General features: G+C 43.6%; 2 protein-coding genes and 2 non-coding genes across 4 annotated transcripts in view; 1 reads left to right on the top strand and 3 right to left on the bottom strand.

Moving 5' to 3' along the window:
* Positions 1 to 3707: 3707 nt before the first annotated feature.
* On the bottom strand, positions 3708 to 7112 carry RPL27A (ribosomal protein L27a). The gene is made up of 5 exons (XM_043580599.1): positions 6884 to 7112; positions 6426 to 6489; positions 5908 to 5983; positions 5056 to 5230; positions 3708 to 3880 (listed from the first exon to the last, which is right to left on the bottom strand). The coding sequence occupies exons 1-5, from the start codon at positions 6884 to 6886 to the stop codon at positions 3752 to 3754; spliced, it is 447 nt and encodes a 148-aa protein (XP_043436534.1). The 5' UTR covers positions 6887 to 7112; the 3' UTR covers positions 3708 to 3751.
* Positions 3999 to 4129, bottom strand: LOC122484580. The gene has a single exon (XR_006297637.1). It is a non-coding gene; the product is annotated as a small nucleolar RNA SNORA3/SNORA45 family (small nucleolar RNA).
* On the bottom strand, positions 5599 to 5728 carry LOC122484581. Its single transcript, XR_006297638.1, has one exon. It is a non-coding gene; the product is annotated as a small nucleolar RNA SNORA3/SNORA45 family (small nucleolar RNA).
* A 125-nt stretch (positions 7113 to 7237) lies between the features above and the next one.
* The window catches only part of TRIM66 (tripartite motif containing 66), a 57449-nt gene continuing 47512 nt past the window's right edge, over positions 7238 to 17174 (top strand). Inside the window, exon 1 of the mRNA XM_043580576.1 lies at positions 7238 to 9649. Coding sequence (XP_043436511.1) covers positions 9598 to 9649 — 52 coding nt within the window. The 5' untranslated portion in view covers positions 7238 to 9597. The remainder of the gene's footprint in view (positions 9650 to 17174) is intronic.

The raw sequence follows: 17174 nt of genomic DNA, 5'->3' as shown, positions 1-17174 counted from the left end.
AGACTTGTAACTTACCTTGTACCCAAAATGACTTATTTATAAAGATACATAAACTATTTTTTTTAAAAAAAACTTAAAGTGGGAATAAAAGTAAAACAAAGAGCCAGAATGAAGCATAATGAATGCTTTAACACTTTTAAGGATGATACACAAAATTTTCTTGAGCCAGATAATGTGGTGGTATGCATTACAAAACATCTTAGGTTTATTTGCCTATGCAGGTGGTGGTGGGTATCACATAAAAGGTCATGAAAACTCTAGACCAAGAGAAAATACTACTTTTCAGTACTGGCAAGCTATTGGTAGCTTTCAAATTATTTTCTGTCCATTTATATTGCCTTTTAATATGAAAATAATATGCATTTATTTGGCTAAGCAAGAAACTCAAACTACCGAAACATACATCTCTCCCAAAGTTCATGAGGAAATGCCGGCTCAGTTTTATGTTCTTCCAGAATATTCCCGCGTGTGTACAAGCAGGTACCCAAAATAACTTGAACATAGCCGGCGCTCATCTTTTTGAAAACTGAAACTAATTCTGAGAAGGTTGGAAATTCCCCTTCTAACGTGTATAAAGGCCATGTTAACGCAAGTGAGGCCGAAGCAGGATCTAAAGCGCTGTGAGATTAGCTGGGCCCCTCCTCCCCCGTGGAGGGGCCCACTCCCCCCCGGGAGCGGGCCGGTATTTAACTCCCCCACCCCGGCCTTGCTGGGGAAAGTCTCCCGGCCGCGCGACGCAGCGCGGCCCGCCCACGCCACCTGCCGGAACTGGCTGAGCACTGAAACTGAGCAGACGCCGAAAGGGCTTCCGGCCGTAGGAGTGGTAAAGGTCAATGTGACCCCGGAACCAGAACTTCACACATTCCGGAAGTAGTTCTCAGGGGCTGACGGGATAGAGCTACCTAACGTGGGTGTTGAATGACGGCATCGCCAAAGTAGGGCGGTGTACGCCCGCGAGGGCAGGCACGGAGTGCCAGCCTCTGCAGGTCTCTGGCGGTCATCCCCGTAGCCTCCCTTCCAGTGGAGGCGGATGTAGACGCTGAGCCTACCCAGCCAGAAGGCACGTATTTGAATTTAAAACAATTTTTTTTAGCAGATTTTGATAACGGGGTCCCATTTTGCAATTATGTGGCCGTTATTGCCAACAAAGCTTGTTATAGCTACAGCCTCGAGGTTTGAATAAAAATATATTTAGGGGTGCCTGGGTGGCGCAGTCGGTTAAGCGTCCGACTTCAGCCAGGTCACGATCTCACGGTCTGTGAGCTGGAGCCCCGCGTCAGGCTCTGGGCTGATGGCTCGGAGCCTGGAGCCTGTCTCTGATTCTGTGTCTCCCTCTCTCTCTGCCCCTCCCCCGTTCATGCTCTGTCTCTCTCTGTCCCAAAAATAAATAAAAACGTTGAAAAAAAAATGAAAAAAAAAATATTTAAAGCACACGTACCTTAGGCCGGAAGCTATCTCCTTGGCAATTCAAGCTTATGGAAAATTTAGCTGTTAACCTTATGTGCTTGGTAACACTGTTTTTCACAATTTGAACAGGTAAACGAATGGTTTAAGGAAATGGGAGTTACAGGGGTACCTGACAAAATTCTGTTCCCCATGTATGGGAGGGCGTTAACTCTATATACATATATCAGCTACTAGAGACCTAGCAGTAGGGGCCTTTGTGCCTACAGGGCAGGCTCAAAGCTTGGCAGTTTCAACATTTTGTTACCTCCGCGTGGACCATTGTTAATCTAAGCAGTGGTACCTTGCACTCAACTGAAACAAAGTCACAGCGTAATGTTTGCATTTGGTCCCATCAAATGAGCCAAATGGTCACTATAGGTCTGCTTGGAACATGAACGTATGGCTTTTCATTGGTCACTTAGCTTCCTTGGCATTAACACCTGCAAAAAAAAATCAAAGCGTCTGCCAACTTGTTAGTTGTAGATGCTTGAGTAAATGAACCAGGCAATTGACCCTGCCCTTCCCAGGCCAGGTACATGGTCTGGTACCTCAACTGTCTTCGACTTAAAATAGCTGAGGGACTTTCACGTTCAGGGTGTCCATTTACAACAGGATTGGAAGGAGTATTATCCCACTCAACCCCATCCTGTTTATGGACAGTGAGGCTACATGGTACAAATAATGAATTTCCAAGAAAGACCCTGGCTATTAAGGAACTAATTTTCATCTATCTTTCACTAAACCCAACCTGTCCAGGCCTAACCATTTTGCTGGTCAGCCCTACCCCAATTTACCCAATCACCAAGTCCTGTCCATTGGGTCTTGTGAATCCTACTTTGTTTTCTCATTCCCATTTCCTTGGTTCTCCCACTGTAGCCCACTCCCTAACTACATTCTCCCTTGAATGCTTATTGCCCACCTAACACTTGCTTAACTTTTCCAAGTTGGTAAGCATGTATGCTCTTTCCTCTGCTTTGATCATTTTGCCTTGACTTAATCAGACCAAGGGGCTTTTCTTGTCTGCTTCCCTAACTGTCAAAAAGGTTTAGTAAAGCCTTCATTTTACTTAATCCACACAATCCTCAATTTTAAAGATGAGAAAACTGGACTAAACTTAAGCCACCACAGCTGTTATGGTTTGGACTGCAATCTCAAACTTCATCTCAATCTTTTAAAATACTGTATTTATACATCTTTGGATCTTCAGTGTCTATTTGGAATCAATTAAACATTACTCTTATCAACTATAACCTGTTTAAACTGATGGCCTCAGCTTCCATTTTATAGGTACACGATGGGAAAACCCACGGGTTTTATCTTCCTCCATCAGGACTATTACAAAGAAGCAAATCCAAATGATAAAGTTGTTTGTACAAGGGAGGAAAGCCTTCCTGGCACTTTTCTTAACCAAATCCACAAAGTTTGCTCCCCTGTGCTTCCTTATGTTTGAGGGTCTGCAAAATCCTCAGCTTCTGGCTTTTAGGATTTCCCAAATTCTATACTAGGTACATTTCATACCAGAATCATTAGTATCTCATGATGTATTTCTCTGAACATTACGACTCCTCTGCACAAGGACACAGGCTTTCTAGATTCCAAACCACTCTGATGTGTAAAAGCCCTGGGGTGCACTTAACATTCAGATTGGTAGGCCCCATCTCAAGATTTTGGTTATGACTAGAACACTGTGGTACAAGATGAGGGAGCCAAGGAGGAAAAACTTTAGTTTCAGGAATTACATCTTTCACAATTGCTTCAATCCTAACACATTGTTCACTATTTAAAATGTGCCTATCAAACTGAGTCTTCCTCTTTCCGGGTGCCTGGCTCAGTCAGTAGTGCATGCAACTTGATCTCTGGGTTATGAGTTAAGCCCCCACACTGGGTGTACAGCTTACTTCAAAACAAAACAAAACAAAACCCTCCACACACAAAAATCCCGAATCTCCCCCCTGTGAGCCATGCATGACAGTTAAGGGTATTCTCCCACTCACTGTATTTTCAGAGTATACAATGCAAAACAGGCCTTTCAACTCTTAAGATACACAAATATGCTATCAACAAATATTCTCACTTTATAAATGTTCAAGGTAGGTAATGGGCCAAGTCCTTTTAAGTACTGGTGCTATCTCTTGCACATTTTCTGAGTTGGCAAAGGAGCTCAGGCCCTCATACCCTTACTCCTGGATCTGTTACGTGGCTTTCAAATGTACAGGTAAGAGAGGCAGGGGTGCTAAAGAACTTACACCCAGACCAGAAGAGAAAAGCAGTTGTTAGTATTTAATGAACCTCTCTCCATGTGGCTTCAGGCTACCAGGACACAGGCTCCCCCCACACCCTTAATCTTCTCCTCAGCTCTTCTACTGAAGAATTTGGCCTTCACGATGACAGGCTGTTTGGGGAGCTTTCCCTTTCCCAATACTTTGTAGTAGCCCTGGAGAGATTGGGAAAAAAAAAAAAAGAGTTTATAACACACACCATTGCAGGTACCAACTCCCTGATGCGTATAAAGAAAGATGTCTGCCAATCTGCTCCATCTAGGAACTGGGAGGGCATGTTTCTGATCTGGGCACTACCGGGGGCATAGAATGCCCTCGCCAGTGAATCAAGACCAGTGGATTCTCTCTGAGGACTCTAGCACACCAGGACAAGAGATGTGTCAGGATGTGACTCTAGCCTCAGGCAAAGCACAAACTCCCCTCTCCAATTACTAGCTGATTAACAACAAAAAAAGAAAAAGAAAAAGAAAAGAAAGGGAAAACCACATTCCCAGCAGTATTCCAAGAAGTCCTGACCATGAAAATTGCTCAAGTGATGTTACACAGGGAAAAGGGATTTAAAACTTAATTGAAAGCCCCCTTAAGATTTAGAATACCTCCACACCCATGGGAGCTGACACTACGCCCAGAGCTCCAAAAAGATATACAAAAATCCTTTGTCATCATCAGTGTTTTGGGGTGTGGGTGGGAATCTCTTCAGATAATGTAGCTCCTTCAATAACAATCAAACATATTAGGACTTTATTCTGTAAGGGGAATAAAGATTCAAGAGCTGTGCCTCATGTAAGCAGACCAGAGCCAGTTGAGTTAACATACTACCAAAAGCTCAGGCCAGAAATGCAAACCTGTACAAATCAGGGCAACAGTGGGAATGAAATTATGGATTGGAAAAACAGTCAAGAAAGAACAAATACAAGTACTTGAATGAATGAGGGACTGGAAAGATGATTATTCTTCCAATGTTTTGCTTGAATCACAATTGAGCTCAATTTTGGTGAGTTAGCTGTGACAATTCTATCAAAAGGTGGACCAGTCTGAGGGCACCTGGGTGGCTTAGTCGGTTAAGTGTCCAACTCTTTATTTCCGCTCAGGTCACGATCTCATAGTTTGTGGAACTGAGCCTCGCATCAGAATTCTCTCTCTGCCGCTCCCCACTCCTGCATGCAAGTAATCTCTTGCTCTCAAAATACACATTTTTTTTTTTTTTTTAAAAAGGTGGAACTGTCTAGTAGATAACTGGGTGTGGATTCCAGGCAGGAGATCAAGTAGATTAGATTACGAAGAATTTTAAGACGCAAGGACCATATAAAGGTAACAAATATTCACTCACCGATCGCACCACATCAATGATAGGAGCAGCTCCGGTCTTGTTTTTGGCAGCATTTACCCGTGTCTGCTCACTGACCAAGGTCCACAGTTTATCAAGGTTAACAGTTGGGCAGAAGCTCTGGTTCCTTTTTAAGTGGTAATGCCTCATACCAACTTTTCCAAAGTAACCTGGATGACTGGGAAGAGACGGGCAATCACTTTAATGATCTCCCTTTAGTGACATTTACCATCCTCACTGTCCATCTCCCTCGGTTATAGTGTAAATTGTTCACTGGTGGATTATAGTGAAATAGCAGGTACCCCATTCGTTGCTGAATTAAAACAAATCTTTAAGAAAAGCCTCCAAAGATGTTCAGGAGTAAAAAACTACCCTTATTTCATGGAACCAGAAGTCACTTAGAAAGTAAGAGGCAGTGCCAAGACTAAAGGTCTTCCAGCTCACTTGACAGCATTTTATGGAAAATCAACACATTCTTAGAATAGAGGTTTTCTAAGCAAATTTGGGGGAATAAGTGAATCTAACAGGTATACAGGTTAATCTGATGCATGTCACTAACCCGGTGACTGACTATGCCATGAGGGTCACAGCCAGTGAATAAGGTCAGCAATTACTCTTCGAGGACTCTAGCACACCAAGGCAATAGCTGATACCCAAGCGTGACTCTAGCCTCGATGACAAGTTCTCAGTTCACATCAAATGGTAACCTGGTGAAAGGTAAAAGCCAGGAACAGACAAGGCTTTTGAGTGGTAAGAGGCTTGCTTCCCATTAAAGGTGTTCTAGGGCAGCCCTCTGCCCCTAAATGCAGACTGCCAGTGCCAGTGAAAAGTACAGTACAGCTAAGAGGCACTCACTATTTGTCAAAGTTGATCCTGTGGTGATGCATGCCACCAGCATTACCCCGGCCTCCTGGGTGCTTCCGGTGCTTGCCTGCAAGAATACAAAGTTACAGTTAACATACCCTCACCAGCCCCTCAATTCTTCTCCCAAAACCATTTCCCCACATTTCTGCATCTCTACTTATCTTGTTCCCAGTCTACAATACCTCTCTAAGCATTGCTATTCCTTCAACACTCCAGGTGAAACATCTCTATGCAGTGTTCCACATCACAGCACTATCCACAGTGCTCCATGCCTTCAATCAATTCAACACTTTGCCCCAGTTTTCATTCATTCCTCCAAATGATGTGAAATTCCCTAAAAATGGAGTACTGGTGAGAATTCTCACAGGGAAAAGAAAAAAACAGCTAACATTCAAACCTAATCCGAATGACCACACAAAGCTAACCCACTTCTACCCTACCTACTTCCTAGCTAGCTAAGGACCCGACAGGGAGTTCAAAGCAGACCGGGATGGGACGCCGGCACTTACCAATGCGGCCGTGGCCATGGCTCACGTGGCCCCGAAGTTTCCGGGTCTTTCTCAGTCTGGATGGCTGTATGAAAAAAGGTGCTTGGTATTAAGGCCAAAGGGAGGTAGGTGTGGCAGGGGGCCAACTTGCCCGTCTGCGAGGCGTCTGTAGGCCTGGGGAATTACGATCTGCTTTGCAGCACATTCAGCAAAGTTGATATTACGAACTGGCCTGGGGACAAGCGGCCTCATCAGGGCGGCGCCCAAGCGCGCCGGCCCGCGTGTCTCAGAGACCCAAACTCCGAGCGGAACACGCGGGACCAAGGTCCCAGGCCCCTGCCGGGCACCCTGAACTGAGGCCTGCCATGCGCGGCCTGGGAGACCGGGCTAAGGTGAGGGGTGGGTGGTTGGGGTGCAACGCGAGTGCAGCTCGCGGCCTGAACCAGCAACAACGGGGAAGCACGAAAATAAGCACCTACCATGTCGGCGGCCCAGAAGAAAGAGGGAGGCTTCCGCGAAATCTCGCGGTACTGACAACGGAGGCGGAACCAATGAAACTCACTTCCGGCCAGGGAGACCCGGCCTTGGGCGGGGCCTTTTGGGTCTCGCGGGTCTCGCGTGACTACAAGGCTGGCCCCTGCCTCTTTCTGCGGGGTGTCCTGGTCCTCTCCAGGAAATACCAGTGGCCCTGACGTGTGGGAGTCGTGCTGGTCGCTACCTTCTTTCGCTCTGGCTCTGAGACTGAGAGCTTTCGCGGAATCCGGCGCTTGGGGCGCTGTGTGGTCCAAGCTGTCGTGGTGACTTGGCCCTGGAACCCGACTAGGCCACCGTACCCGTCAGACGCCCCAGTTCTGAGTCGTCCAACGCGTCTCGCTCCGTTCTTGCGGTCTGCTCGGTCCTGGCGGTAGCGGTTGCTCTCTTGTCTCCCAGCCGCAGTGAGGATTCGCGACACGCTATTTGATCCTCAGCGTGCTTACCGGTGTCTCGCTCTGCTACCTTTGGAGTGTTTCACTAGATGTCTCCACCACCCACCGGCACCTGCTGACCTACACTCCAGAGAGGCGTTCGGTCTTAATTCCTCCTTTGCCCTTGTGCTATCTTCTGGGCCTCCACAGATTGAACGATCTGATATACTTCAGGCACCAGTATACCTGGTTGCTTTATGGTCCTTTTTATACAGACTCTGTAAATACTTTTTCTAACCACCCAGTTTGAATTTTCACCTGAACCTAGTTGACATGGCCGTGACCTCCTCTCCTGGACTAGAGAATCCCCGTTCACTTCGTCCCAGTGCAAGTGTCTCTTTTCCTGTGAAACCTCTCTGACCCATTCAATCATTGTTGCTTACTTTCCCCACTTGTGCCCTCACACAATCAAGTACATAGCTCTTATATAATTCTTGATCCACATTTGTCTTCCGTACTAGACCAAATTCCTTAATGGCTCAGGAATATTTTCTTTTATCCATGCACTCCCAGTTCCTGGCATGTAGTGCATGTTCAACAAATTATTAAGTGACCGAATGTAACTACTCTCACCTCCCTGTCTTCACTAACTGGAAGAGCCCTCTTTCGAGTCTCAATCAGTATTCAAAATCCCATTCTTTCAATTACTCCGTGTGTGTATTTATTTTCCCTGCCCCATTCCTGTCAGCCAAAATATATTTTAGCTAAATATCCTAAATTCTTCCTGACTGTCTTCTACCTGCTACCCTGGCTTTTTCCTTTACAGCCAAGCCCCCCAAAAGTGAAGTCTACAAATTCTGTCCATTTGTTCATTTCCCATTCATTGTTTAATCTGCTGTAATCTAGCCCTCAGCTACACTACTTCAATGAAATTGCTCTTTTTCGAAGCATCAATTAAACAAATACCAGTTGAATGGACTCTTCCTATTCCTCATACCACTTCTCTCTGTTGTACTTTACCTCTTTCACTTCTTTATAGAAATTCTTGCCTTCTTCTTGTCTCTCTGGCCACTTCACAGCCTTTTCAGGTTCTTCTAATTTTATGCACCATTCAAGTGGTGATATTTTTCACCCTCCGGTTCTTGCTCTTTATCTTTTCACAATACACAGTCTTCTTGGGTGAATTTATTTTGGGTGGCTTCAATTCACAATGTTATTGCTGAGCTCCACACTCATGTGTTTACTTAATTTCTGATTATTATTCCTTGGACATTCTACAGACAAACTAGGTAAACATATTCAAAGACTTCAATTTTCCTTTCTCACCGGTGCCTTCTCCTTTATACTGTATCTTGGTGAGTGGTGCTCATGTCCACTTAGATAGTGATGTCATGGACACCTGAAAATTGTTCCCGAGCCTTCTTTTCCTCTAATAAACTGTCACCATATCCGTTTGTTCTCTATCTCAGATCTGCTTCCTCCTTTCAAGCCCCCATGACACTGCCTTCATTAAGACCCTCATCATGTCTCTTGTCCTGAGTTCAGCATCCTCCTGTGGCACCCTGCCTGCATTCTAACCCTCCTCCAGTCCCTTCATCCTTCACACCTCTGTCAGGTTAATCTTCCCAAAACATAACTTTCATCCTTTCACTTACTTGATCAAAAAGTTGGGTAGCTCCCTATTACCTACAGAAAGGCCTATGTGCCTTTCCAAACCAACCTCAGCTTTTCCTCTTATACCAGCTTTCTACTGTAGCCAAACTTGCTACATACATTCTACCTTTTTGCCTGTGCTGGTGCCATTTCTCATGCCTATACTGCTCATTTTATTCCTGAACAGATATCCTGAATCTCCCTCAACGTTTAGGGCCCACCTTATATTCTGCTTCTTCCCAGAACACTCCAGTCCAGAGTGATAATAACCAAATACACCTTGCAATCTTACAAATTGCTTCTGCCTGAGAGGTCAACACTACCAGCTCCATTTTATGAATGAGAATGAAAGAATTGAGGCACAGAAGTTTGAATGACTTACTGGTGGCTACAGAGCTGCCAAGATACAGAGCCTGGGCCTACCTAGCCTTTAGTCTTCTCTTTCCAGATCTGTTTTTACCTCAGTGACCACTTCCTCTCTGACCTCACAGCATTATGGTCTTCATCACTCCTTCAGTCCTCAATCACATACTACCTGTGGCCATCAGAAACAGGGGTCTTGAGAGTCGGGGGCAAGGTCTAAGAAGAGATCACCCTGTATTTGACATTGAAGTTGGCCAGAAAGTGCACAAGGGATGAACCGAGCTACCTGGAAACTACCCTTGGGAACATGGTCTGTGAATGGAGGTAAGCTGGGCAGAGCTTTGGGAATGAAAGGTAACCATCAAGTGTCTTGTGAGGAGGGCCTAGAGCCAGGACAAATACTGTTCAGGGGGTATAGGTAGGGTTCTGGGTAATTGGCACTGCTTCTGGATAGTTTTGCCAGGTTCTTTGGTTATAGAGGAGCTATATCCTATCCCTCAGGCCATCCATCTGAATGGAAATTCTCCGAGTGGACCAGCACTCTGTGTTGGGTTCTGTGTTCACCTAACATTCTTCTCATTGATGGTTCTATCACGGTGGAGGGAATTCCCTGGGTGATTGTCTGGCTCTGGTTTCTAGCAGGTTCCCTTTCATTCCTAAGGGCTCATGTGTGGTTTGTCAATGTGGGTCAGTTTCCCTAGGCTGACCAGCTCTGAGACAGCAAGTTCTGTATCTGCAAAGTTGAGTAGCATCCAGACATTAGGCATTAGGTAACCTGTCCCTCTCCACCAGGCACACAGAAAGTGCTGAGACATGACCTCTGAGAGGCCTGCTTCTCTGTGACATCTCTTCTGAAGTAGAGTGTGGTCTTGTGACATCTCAGGCATATGGGCTCCCTCAGAGAGTCAGGGCCTCAGAAAATATCTGTGAAATGAGCAGAAGGGAGATGATGCCAGACAGCAGCCTGGCGAGACAGGTAAATGTGGTGCTGACCTTTTCTGGAACCCACGCCTTTCTCTAGGGAACCTTATGAACACACCCCACCCTGAAGAGGGCTCTGGTGGTCCCCTTTTCTTTTTCTCCTCTCTGGGTTCCTGAGTTCCTTAGCAGTCCTTCACATGGCAACAGCAGCCTGGGTAGATCCAACCTTGTTTTCTTGCTCTCCATCTTTAGGTTTGGATATTTGGAAAGATTATGTTGCTTTCCTTTTTCAAGTAAAGGATTGTTAATTTAAGATGGAAAGAGCCAGGGTTTCTGTTCTTTTTTTTTTTTTTTTTTTAATGTTTATTTTTGAGAGACAGAGTGTGAGCGGGGGAGGGGCAGAAAGAGGGAAACACAGAATGTGAAGCAGGCTCCAGGCTCTGAGCTGTCATCACAGAGCCCGAAGCGGGCTCCAACTCACGAGCTGTGAGATCATGACCCAAGCCAAAGTTGGATGCCCAACCAATTAAGCCACCCAGGCGCCCTAGGGTTTCTGTTCTTTTTAAGTGAGAGTTCTAGAAAAACTCAGAAATCCTAATGTATTTCAGAAAGGATTTTAAAAATAGCATGTAATAGAAAATCCAGTAAAACATTAAAGAAAATCTTTAAAAATATAAGTATAAACATCTCAAATGATAACACTTTATAATGCTTTTTTATGTCTGAATATTACTTTCAGCTCTTGTCTACATGGAGACATAGCTATCTACAAAGCTGATGATCATGCATACAAATCCTTTTGTATTCTGCTTTTCATTTAATACCGTGACATTTTTATGTATCACTACTCAGTCTTCATGATTATTATTTTTAATATCTTAAGACTGATTTATCTTCAGCATGTACTGTAATTTACTAAGCCATTTTCTCCTGTATTTTTTTTTTGTTTCTTTTTGTGTTTTTGGTTGTTGTTCTTATTGTGTTCTTTGCTATTAGAGACAGTGATGCAATGGACATTTGTGTGTATGTGTTTTTTCTTCTTCTATTGAATAGCTTGTCTAGGGTAAATTCCCAGGAGTGAGATTGCTGTATTATAGGGTATGAACATTTTTATGATTCATTTTATGCTGTTTTTTTCCCCAAATGGATTGTACCAATTTATGCACCAGCAGCATGTATAGTTACCACTTTCAGCTACACCAGGCTTGGGGGGTTTTGTTGTTGTTGTTGTTTTGCCTTTATCAGTAGTTTTTGATAAATGGCAATATAGTATTTAGAGAAAAATCCATAGGACCACAGGGTTTTCTTGAGCACAAAGTAAAACTAATCTAATTTGAAGATTAGGAATTTCCAGGAGTCTTCCCTAACGCTGTTGAATAGATTTTTTAAAAATCTCATTATACTACATGGAAAATGTATTCCTAGAAGCTTTGTTGCAAGCTAAGGTGGAAAACCTTGCTGCCATTAAACTCAGAATAGCAAAATGTGAAGAGAGGAATTCTAGGATATTAGAGGACAGTTTATCCAATAGCACAACAAGGAAGGGCTTAAATATTTGGATTTTAATTTAATTTCAGATGATAAAATCAGCAGAAAGAACATAGAAGCTTGGGTTCATTTCCTACCCCTATTTTTTTAAGTTTATTTATCTACAGAGAGAGAGCAGGGGAGCGACAGAGAGAGGAGAGAGAGAATCCCAAGCAGGCTCCACACTGTCAGTGTGTGCGGAGCCTGATGTGGGGCTTGAACCCACCAACCACTACATCGTGACCAGAGCTGAAATCTGGAGTCACCCAGGCACCCCTCTACCTCTGTTTTTACTAGCTGAATGATATTAAATGAACAACATACTCTCTTTGGATCTTAGTTTTCTTGTTTGTCTAATGAAAAATACTGAGATTTATTCTTTCATTTTAGAAATATTTATTGAGTGCATACTGTGTGTAGACACTATGTATATGTGCCAGGCAGTGAGGAGTTGGGACAATGGTGAACAAGAAAGACTAAGTTCTGTTCTAGGACTGTGTCTAAAATAGACAGTATACAAGTAAACAGATAATATATCATGTTCAAACCGTCTAGCATTGAGTGGGTGTTCTCTCATTGCCTAGTGTGTCTCTCTCCTCTTTTCCTCCTGAACTGAATCTTGTTTTGATGATCACTTGCTCTGTACTACCCGTGCGAACAGTCTTTGAAATTCTTACCCCCAATGTGGCATGGAATGACTTGCTCTGCCATTCCTTGGCAAGGCTGCAGAAACTCTCAGATTAGGCTGTGGGGTGTTAAAAGGAAGTGATTTGTGAGCAAGGTAATGTTATATGTGAGGCTTTCTGTCCTTCCAGGCTTTCACATGATGTTTCATTTAGTCCTAGTTTCCTGGTTCTATGACTTAGAGCAGAGGTCTCAGGCTGATTACTGGTATATTTTGTTTGACTCATGCTGTTTTCAAGTTTTTATTTTTTTTAATGTTTATTTATTTTTGAGAGAGAGGGAGACAGAGTACCAGTGTGTGTGTGTGTGTGTGTGTGTGTGTGTGTGTGTGTGTGTGGCGGGGAGGGGGGTGGACAGAGAGAGAGAGAGAGAGGGAGACACAGAATCCGAAGCAGGCTCCAGGCTCCGAGCTGTCAGCCCAGAGCACAATGTGGGGCTCAAACTTAGGAGCTGTGAGATCATGACCTGAGCCAAAGTCTGATGCCTAACCACCTGGGCCACCGAGGCACCCCTGTTTTCATGTTTTTAAATTTTAATTAGTTGCCAACGTTTTAGAGTTTAAGTAAAAATTTGGATTTCTGGTGCTTTGAAAAACTATGTGGACCCATATTCTTTTTATTATTATTTTTAATGTTTATTCGTTTTGGAAAGACAGAGAGAGACAGAGCACAAGCAGGGGTGGAGTGGGGAGAGAGGGGGACACAGAATCTGAAGCAGGCTCCAGGCTCTGAGTTGTCAGCCCAGAGCCCGACATGTGGCTCAAACCCATGAACCGCGAGATCATGACCTGTGCCAAAGTCAGACGCTCAACAGACTGAGCCACCCAGGTGCCCTGAGACCCATATTCTTTTAGGTGGAGCACTTCGCTATTTACATGCCTGGCCCCCATAGGCATTCGAATCTGCTACCCCTGGCTTAAGTACATTCTGCCATACTCTATCCCTTTTCCTAGGTCAGAGGAGGTAGGAAGGAGAGGGAAGAGCTAAGACATAGTGGAAAGCAGCCAGAGGAAGGGGATAGAAGAGAGGTCATTTGACCGTCCCCCTTTACTCTCAAATCAGAGACTCTTGTTTGGTTGTGCCTTTAATTTAACCTTTACCCTCTGAGTTACTTCAGTTGCTCTTCTAAGACAGAAGTGAAATATTTATTTATATTCTTACCCTGAGTAGTGCCCACTGATGTTGGAAAGCCATGCCACCACTTTGAATCCCCTGAGTTGTTATTTATTTATTTTTAAAGTTTATTTATTTATTTATTGAGAGAGAGAGCATGAGCGGGGAAAGGAAAGAGAGAGGGAGAAAGAGAATCTTAATAGGCTCTGCACCGTCAGCATAGAGCCCGATGCAGGGTGATCTCATCAACCCTTAAGATCATGCCTGAGCCGAAATCAAGAGTTGGATGCTTAACCAACTGAGCCACCCAGGCACCCTCCCCTCCCAGAGTTGTCATTTAAAGCCTAATGCAACAGTTCTCAAAATATGGTCTGTAGACCTATGGCAGGAAGCAGGGGCAGGGTGGAGATGGTGATGGTTCCTGAGACTCTTTCACAAGTGTCCACAGGATCACAAGTTTCCACAGAGTCAAAACCATTTTCATAACACTACAGAATGTTATTTGCCCTTTTCACTGGATTGTCATTTGCACTGATAGTGCCAGACCAAATGCCAAAGGTGGTGTGTAAAAAGCCAAAGATGCCGGTAGAAGTCATTGTATTCTTCACTGCTAGGCACTCGCAGGAAAAGGGAAAGGACGGGAGGAGAAGGGAGAAGCCAGTTTCACTTAGGCGTGTCCATGATGAGGAAGGCAATATTTTACTAAATTCCAGTCCTTAAATATGCATCATTTTAATATTCTTTGTGAAGAAACTGGAAGTGTGCATAAAGCATTTCTACTTATCAGGGTGAGGAACTGCACTTGTACTATTATTTGAGTTGCAAGCTGAACTAGCCTTTTTTTTTTTTTTTTTTGATACAACAGCAGTTTTACTTGAGAGAACAGCTGACAGACAAACTGTGGTTATTCAGACTTGAGAATATGGCAAATATGCTCTCAAAAATGAAGTGAGCCTGTCATTTCAAGGAAAAAAACCTGACAGTATTTGTTGCCAATGATAAAATTAGAGCTTTCAGCAAAATTTAGAATTCTGGTAAAGGCATAGCTGCCTCTATGAGTTTGACATCTTCCTAATAAAGTATTTTCCAATAAGACTGGAGGTGATGTTTAAGAGTGTGATGTTTTGTTATCGTATAAAGAAACATCAGTGTTTGAAGCGTCTACATAAGTCATTGGATCAATGTTTTCCAAATGACAGATGCCTGGTGTTCTAAAATGATGCCTAGGTAGAAGGGCAGTTTACAGTGCAAGACAGACCAGTGGATTTTCATGTCACAGGGTAAGAAAAATTCACTGATGTAGTTTCAGATTCCACATTACAACTAAGCTTTAAGAAAGTGCCACTTGTTGTAGTTTCAAAGGATATCCACAGTTACCTGATAAGGCTATTAAAAATACTCTTATCTTTTCCAATTGTACAGCCCTGCGAGGCTGGCTTTTCTTCATACACTGTAAACAGAACAACATACAGCAGATGGACTACGGGAGCAGGTATGGCAATCCAGCTGGCTTTTATTAACACAGACATTAATGAGGTTTGCAAAAAGGAAAAACAATGTCACTCTTCTCCCTAAATTTATTTTTTTAATAGTTTTTTTTCCTAAAAAGTATGCTATTCAGGTTGACATGTAATACGTTTATTGTTTTTAAATGAATTAATATTTTAAAATTATCTCAGTTTTCATTTATAACATGGTAAATAGTAGTAGATATAACCCACATAAATAAAATCTCTTTGGTGTCCTGAATAATTAAGTCTGATATTTTCGAAGTCTAACAAAATAAACTCAGCCACACTTAAACCTTCTAAGACAGATTGCCCTTCCCTCCACCAGCACTACTATGCTGCCCTCTGGGAAATAACTACTCTTAGAGCCCCAAAATGAATTAGAGGTGAGAGTCCGTCCATTATTTTCTTTAGTGGCATTTTGCTGGGCCTCCAAGCAGCCTGGCCTCTCCCAGCCTTGTCACTCTTCATCTTTAATGGGTTTGGCTCCCAAAGACTATGGACTGAAATGAAAGTTCTGTCAAATCTGCATAACTCCAGAGCTCCAGATTTGAATTAAATGACATTTGGTTTCTTTCTTAAGTAGGTACAAGTATTAATTGAGGTACACTTCTTTTGCTCTTATACAAAACTTACATAAAATTGAATACAGTTTGCAAGTTATAAAAAACCAAAACAATCAAATTAACAATATCAATTTCATTTGCAGATGATGTGTTGCTGAACTAAATTGCAATTACAGTTTAAATGTGGTGCTCCCGGTGTGGCCAGGTGTGGCAAACTTTTGCCAGGGTGATGATGGCTTAATTTCCCTACCTCCTACATCTGTTCCAAGCACAATGAAACATTCCTCACCACATACCACAATGTTATTGAGACTTCATGTGGCAAGAATGCATCATTTACGTATTAAGGCTGCCCCTTTCTCTTCCCATTTGCCTGAGACAAATAAGTGCATGGTGTGAATTAGATCCTAAACTCTTAACACTGCCTCTAAAATCTTGTTGAGGTGGATATGTAGATGAACTGGAACATTTATAGATTTAAAAATTCTTATCAGAATGAATACTAATTTTAAAAAATAGTGAAGAGAACTCACAAAAATATGTGTGTTGGACCTTAGCTTGAGAAATATTTCAGTAGTAAGGGTGTGACGTCCAATTTTGAATTTGAATTTGAACTTTGCTATTTGCCATCTGTCTTTGTGCAATTACCCAAACTCTCTGAACCTCAGTTTCCTCAGCCTGTCCTTCATGGTTTTACTGAATTCATAGAAGTATCATAATGCCTATCTCCAAGAGTAGTTGTGAGGTTTGAGATAAAGCATATAAAGCACCTGGTATAAACTTGGCTTTTAAAATTTTTTTTTTTCAACGTTTATTTACTTTTGGGACAGAGAGAGACAGAGCATGAACGGGGGAAGGGCAGAGAGAGAGGGAGACACAGAATCGGAAACAGGCTCCAGGCTCTGAGCCATCAGCCCAGAGCCCGACGCGGGGCTCGAACTCACAGACCGCGAGATCGTGACCTGGCTGAAGTCGGACGCTTAACCGACTGCGCCACCTAGGCGCCCCAGTATAAACTTGGCTTTTAATACATTCCTTTTCTTTTCCAAAACCTTGGACCAGGCTTGCCCACTAATAAAAAGAAGCACAGGTAGATCTTGGACACTTTTGAAGGCAAACAAACCTTGTAAGAAACACACAACCTAGCAGACCTCTCTAGGCTTTATTTTCCACAGTGGAGATGCTGGACTCTCTCTTTGAGCTCAAGTGAGAGTTTGGGGCTGAGCCCTGCAGGTTTCAGGGCACGAGCCTCCAGTTCTCAGAGTCCTCTCTGGCCTGTCCAGGAACATCCCCCACCCCAAAGAAATTAATCACTCTGCTTTGTGCTTCACTTATAGGCAGTGGAGCTTGCTCACTCTGCATGCTGCTTCATACCTGAGGAGGTCGTTGCAAGAGCCCCGGTCCTGGGCACGGTCATGGGCATGGGGTCAGATATGGGTATGAGCTTTATGGGGCTGCCACTAGTTGACCAGAAACACAAGAGTGGTCATATGGAGCCCGTGGTACTGGCCTGTTCATTGTGCCAACAGAA

Source organism: Prionailurus bengalensis, chromosome D1, assembly GCF_016509475.1.
Source record: "Prionailurus bengalensis isolate Pbe53 chromosome D1, Fcat_Pben_1.1_paternal_pri, whole genome shotgun sequence".
NCBI classification, from domain to species: Eukaryota; Metazoa; Chordata; class Mammalia; order Carnivora; family Felidae; genus Prionailurus; species Prionailurus bengalensis.
This window is presented reverse-complemented; position numbering and strand designations above follow the sequence as displayed.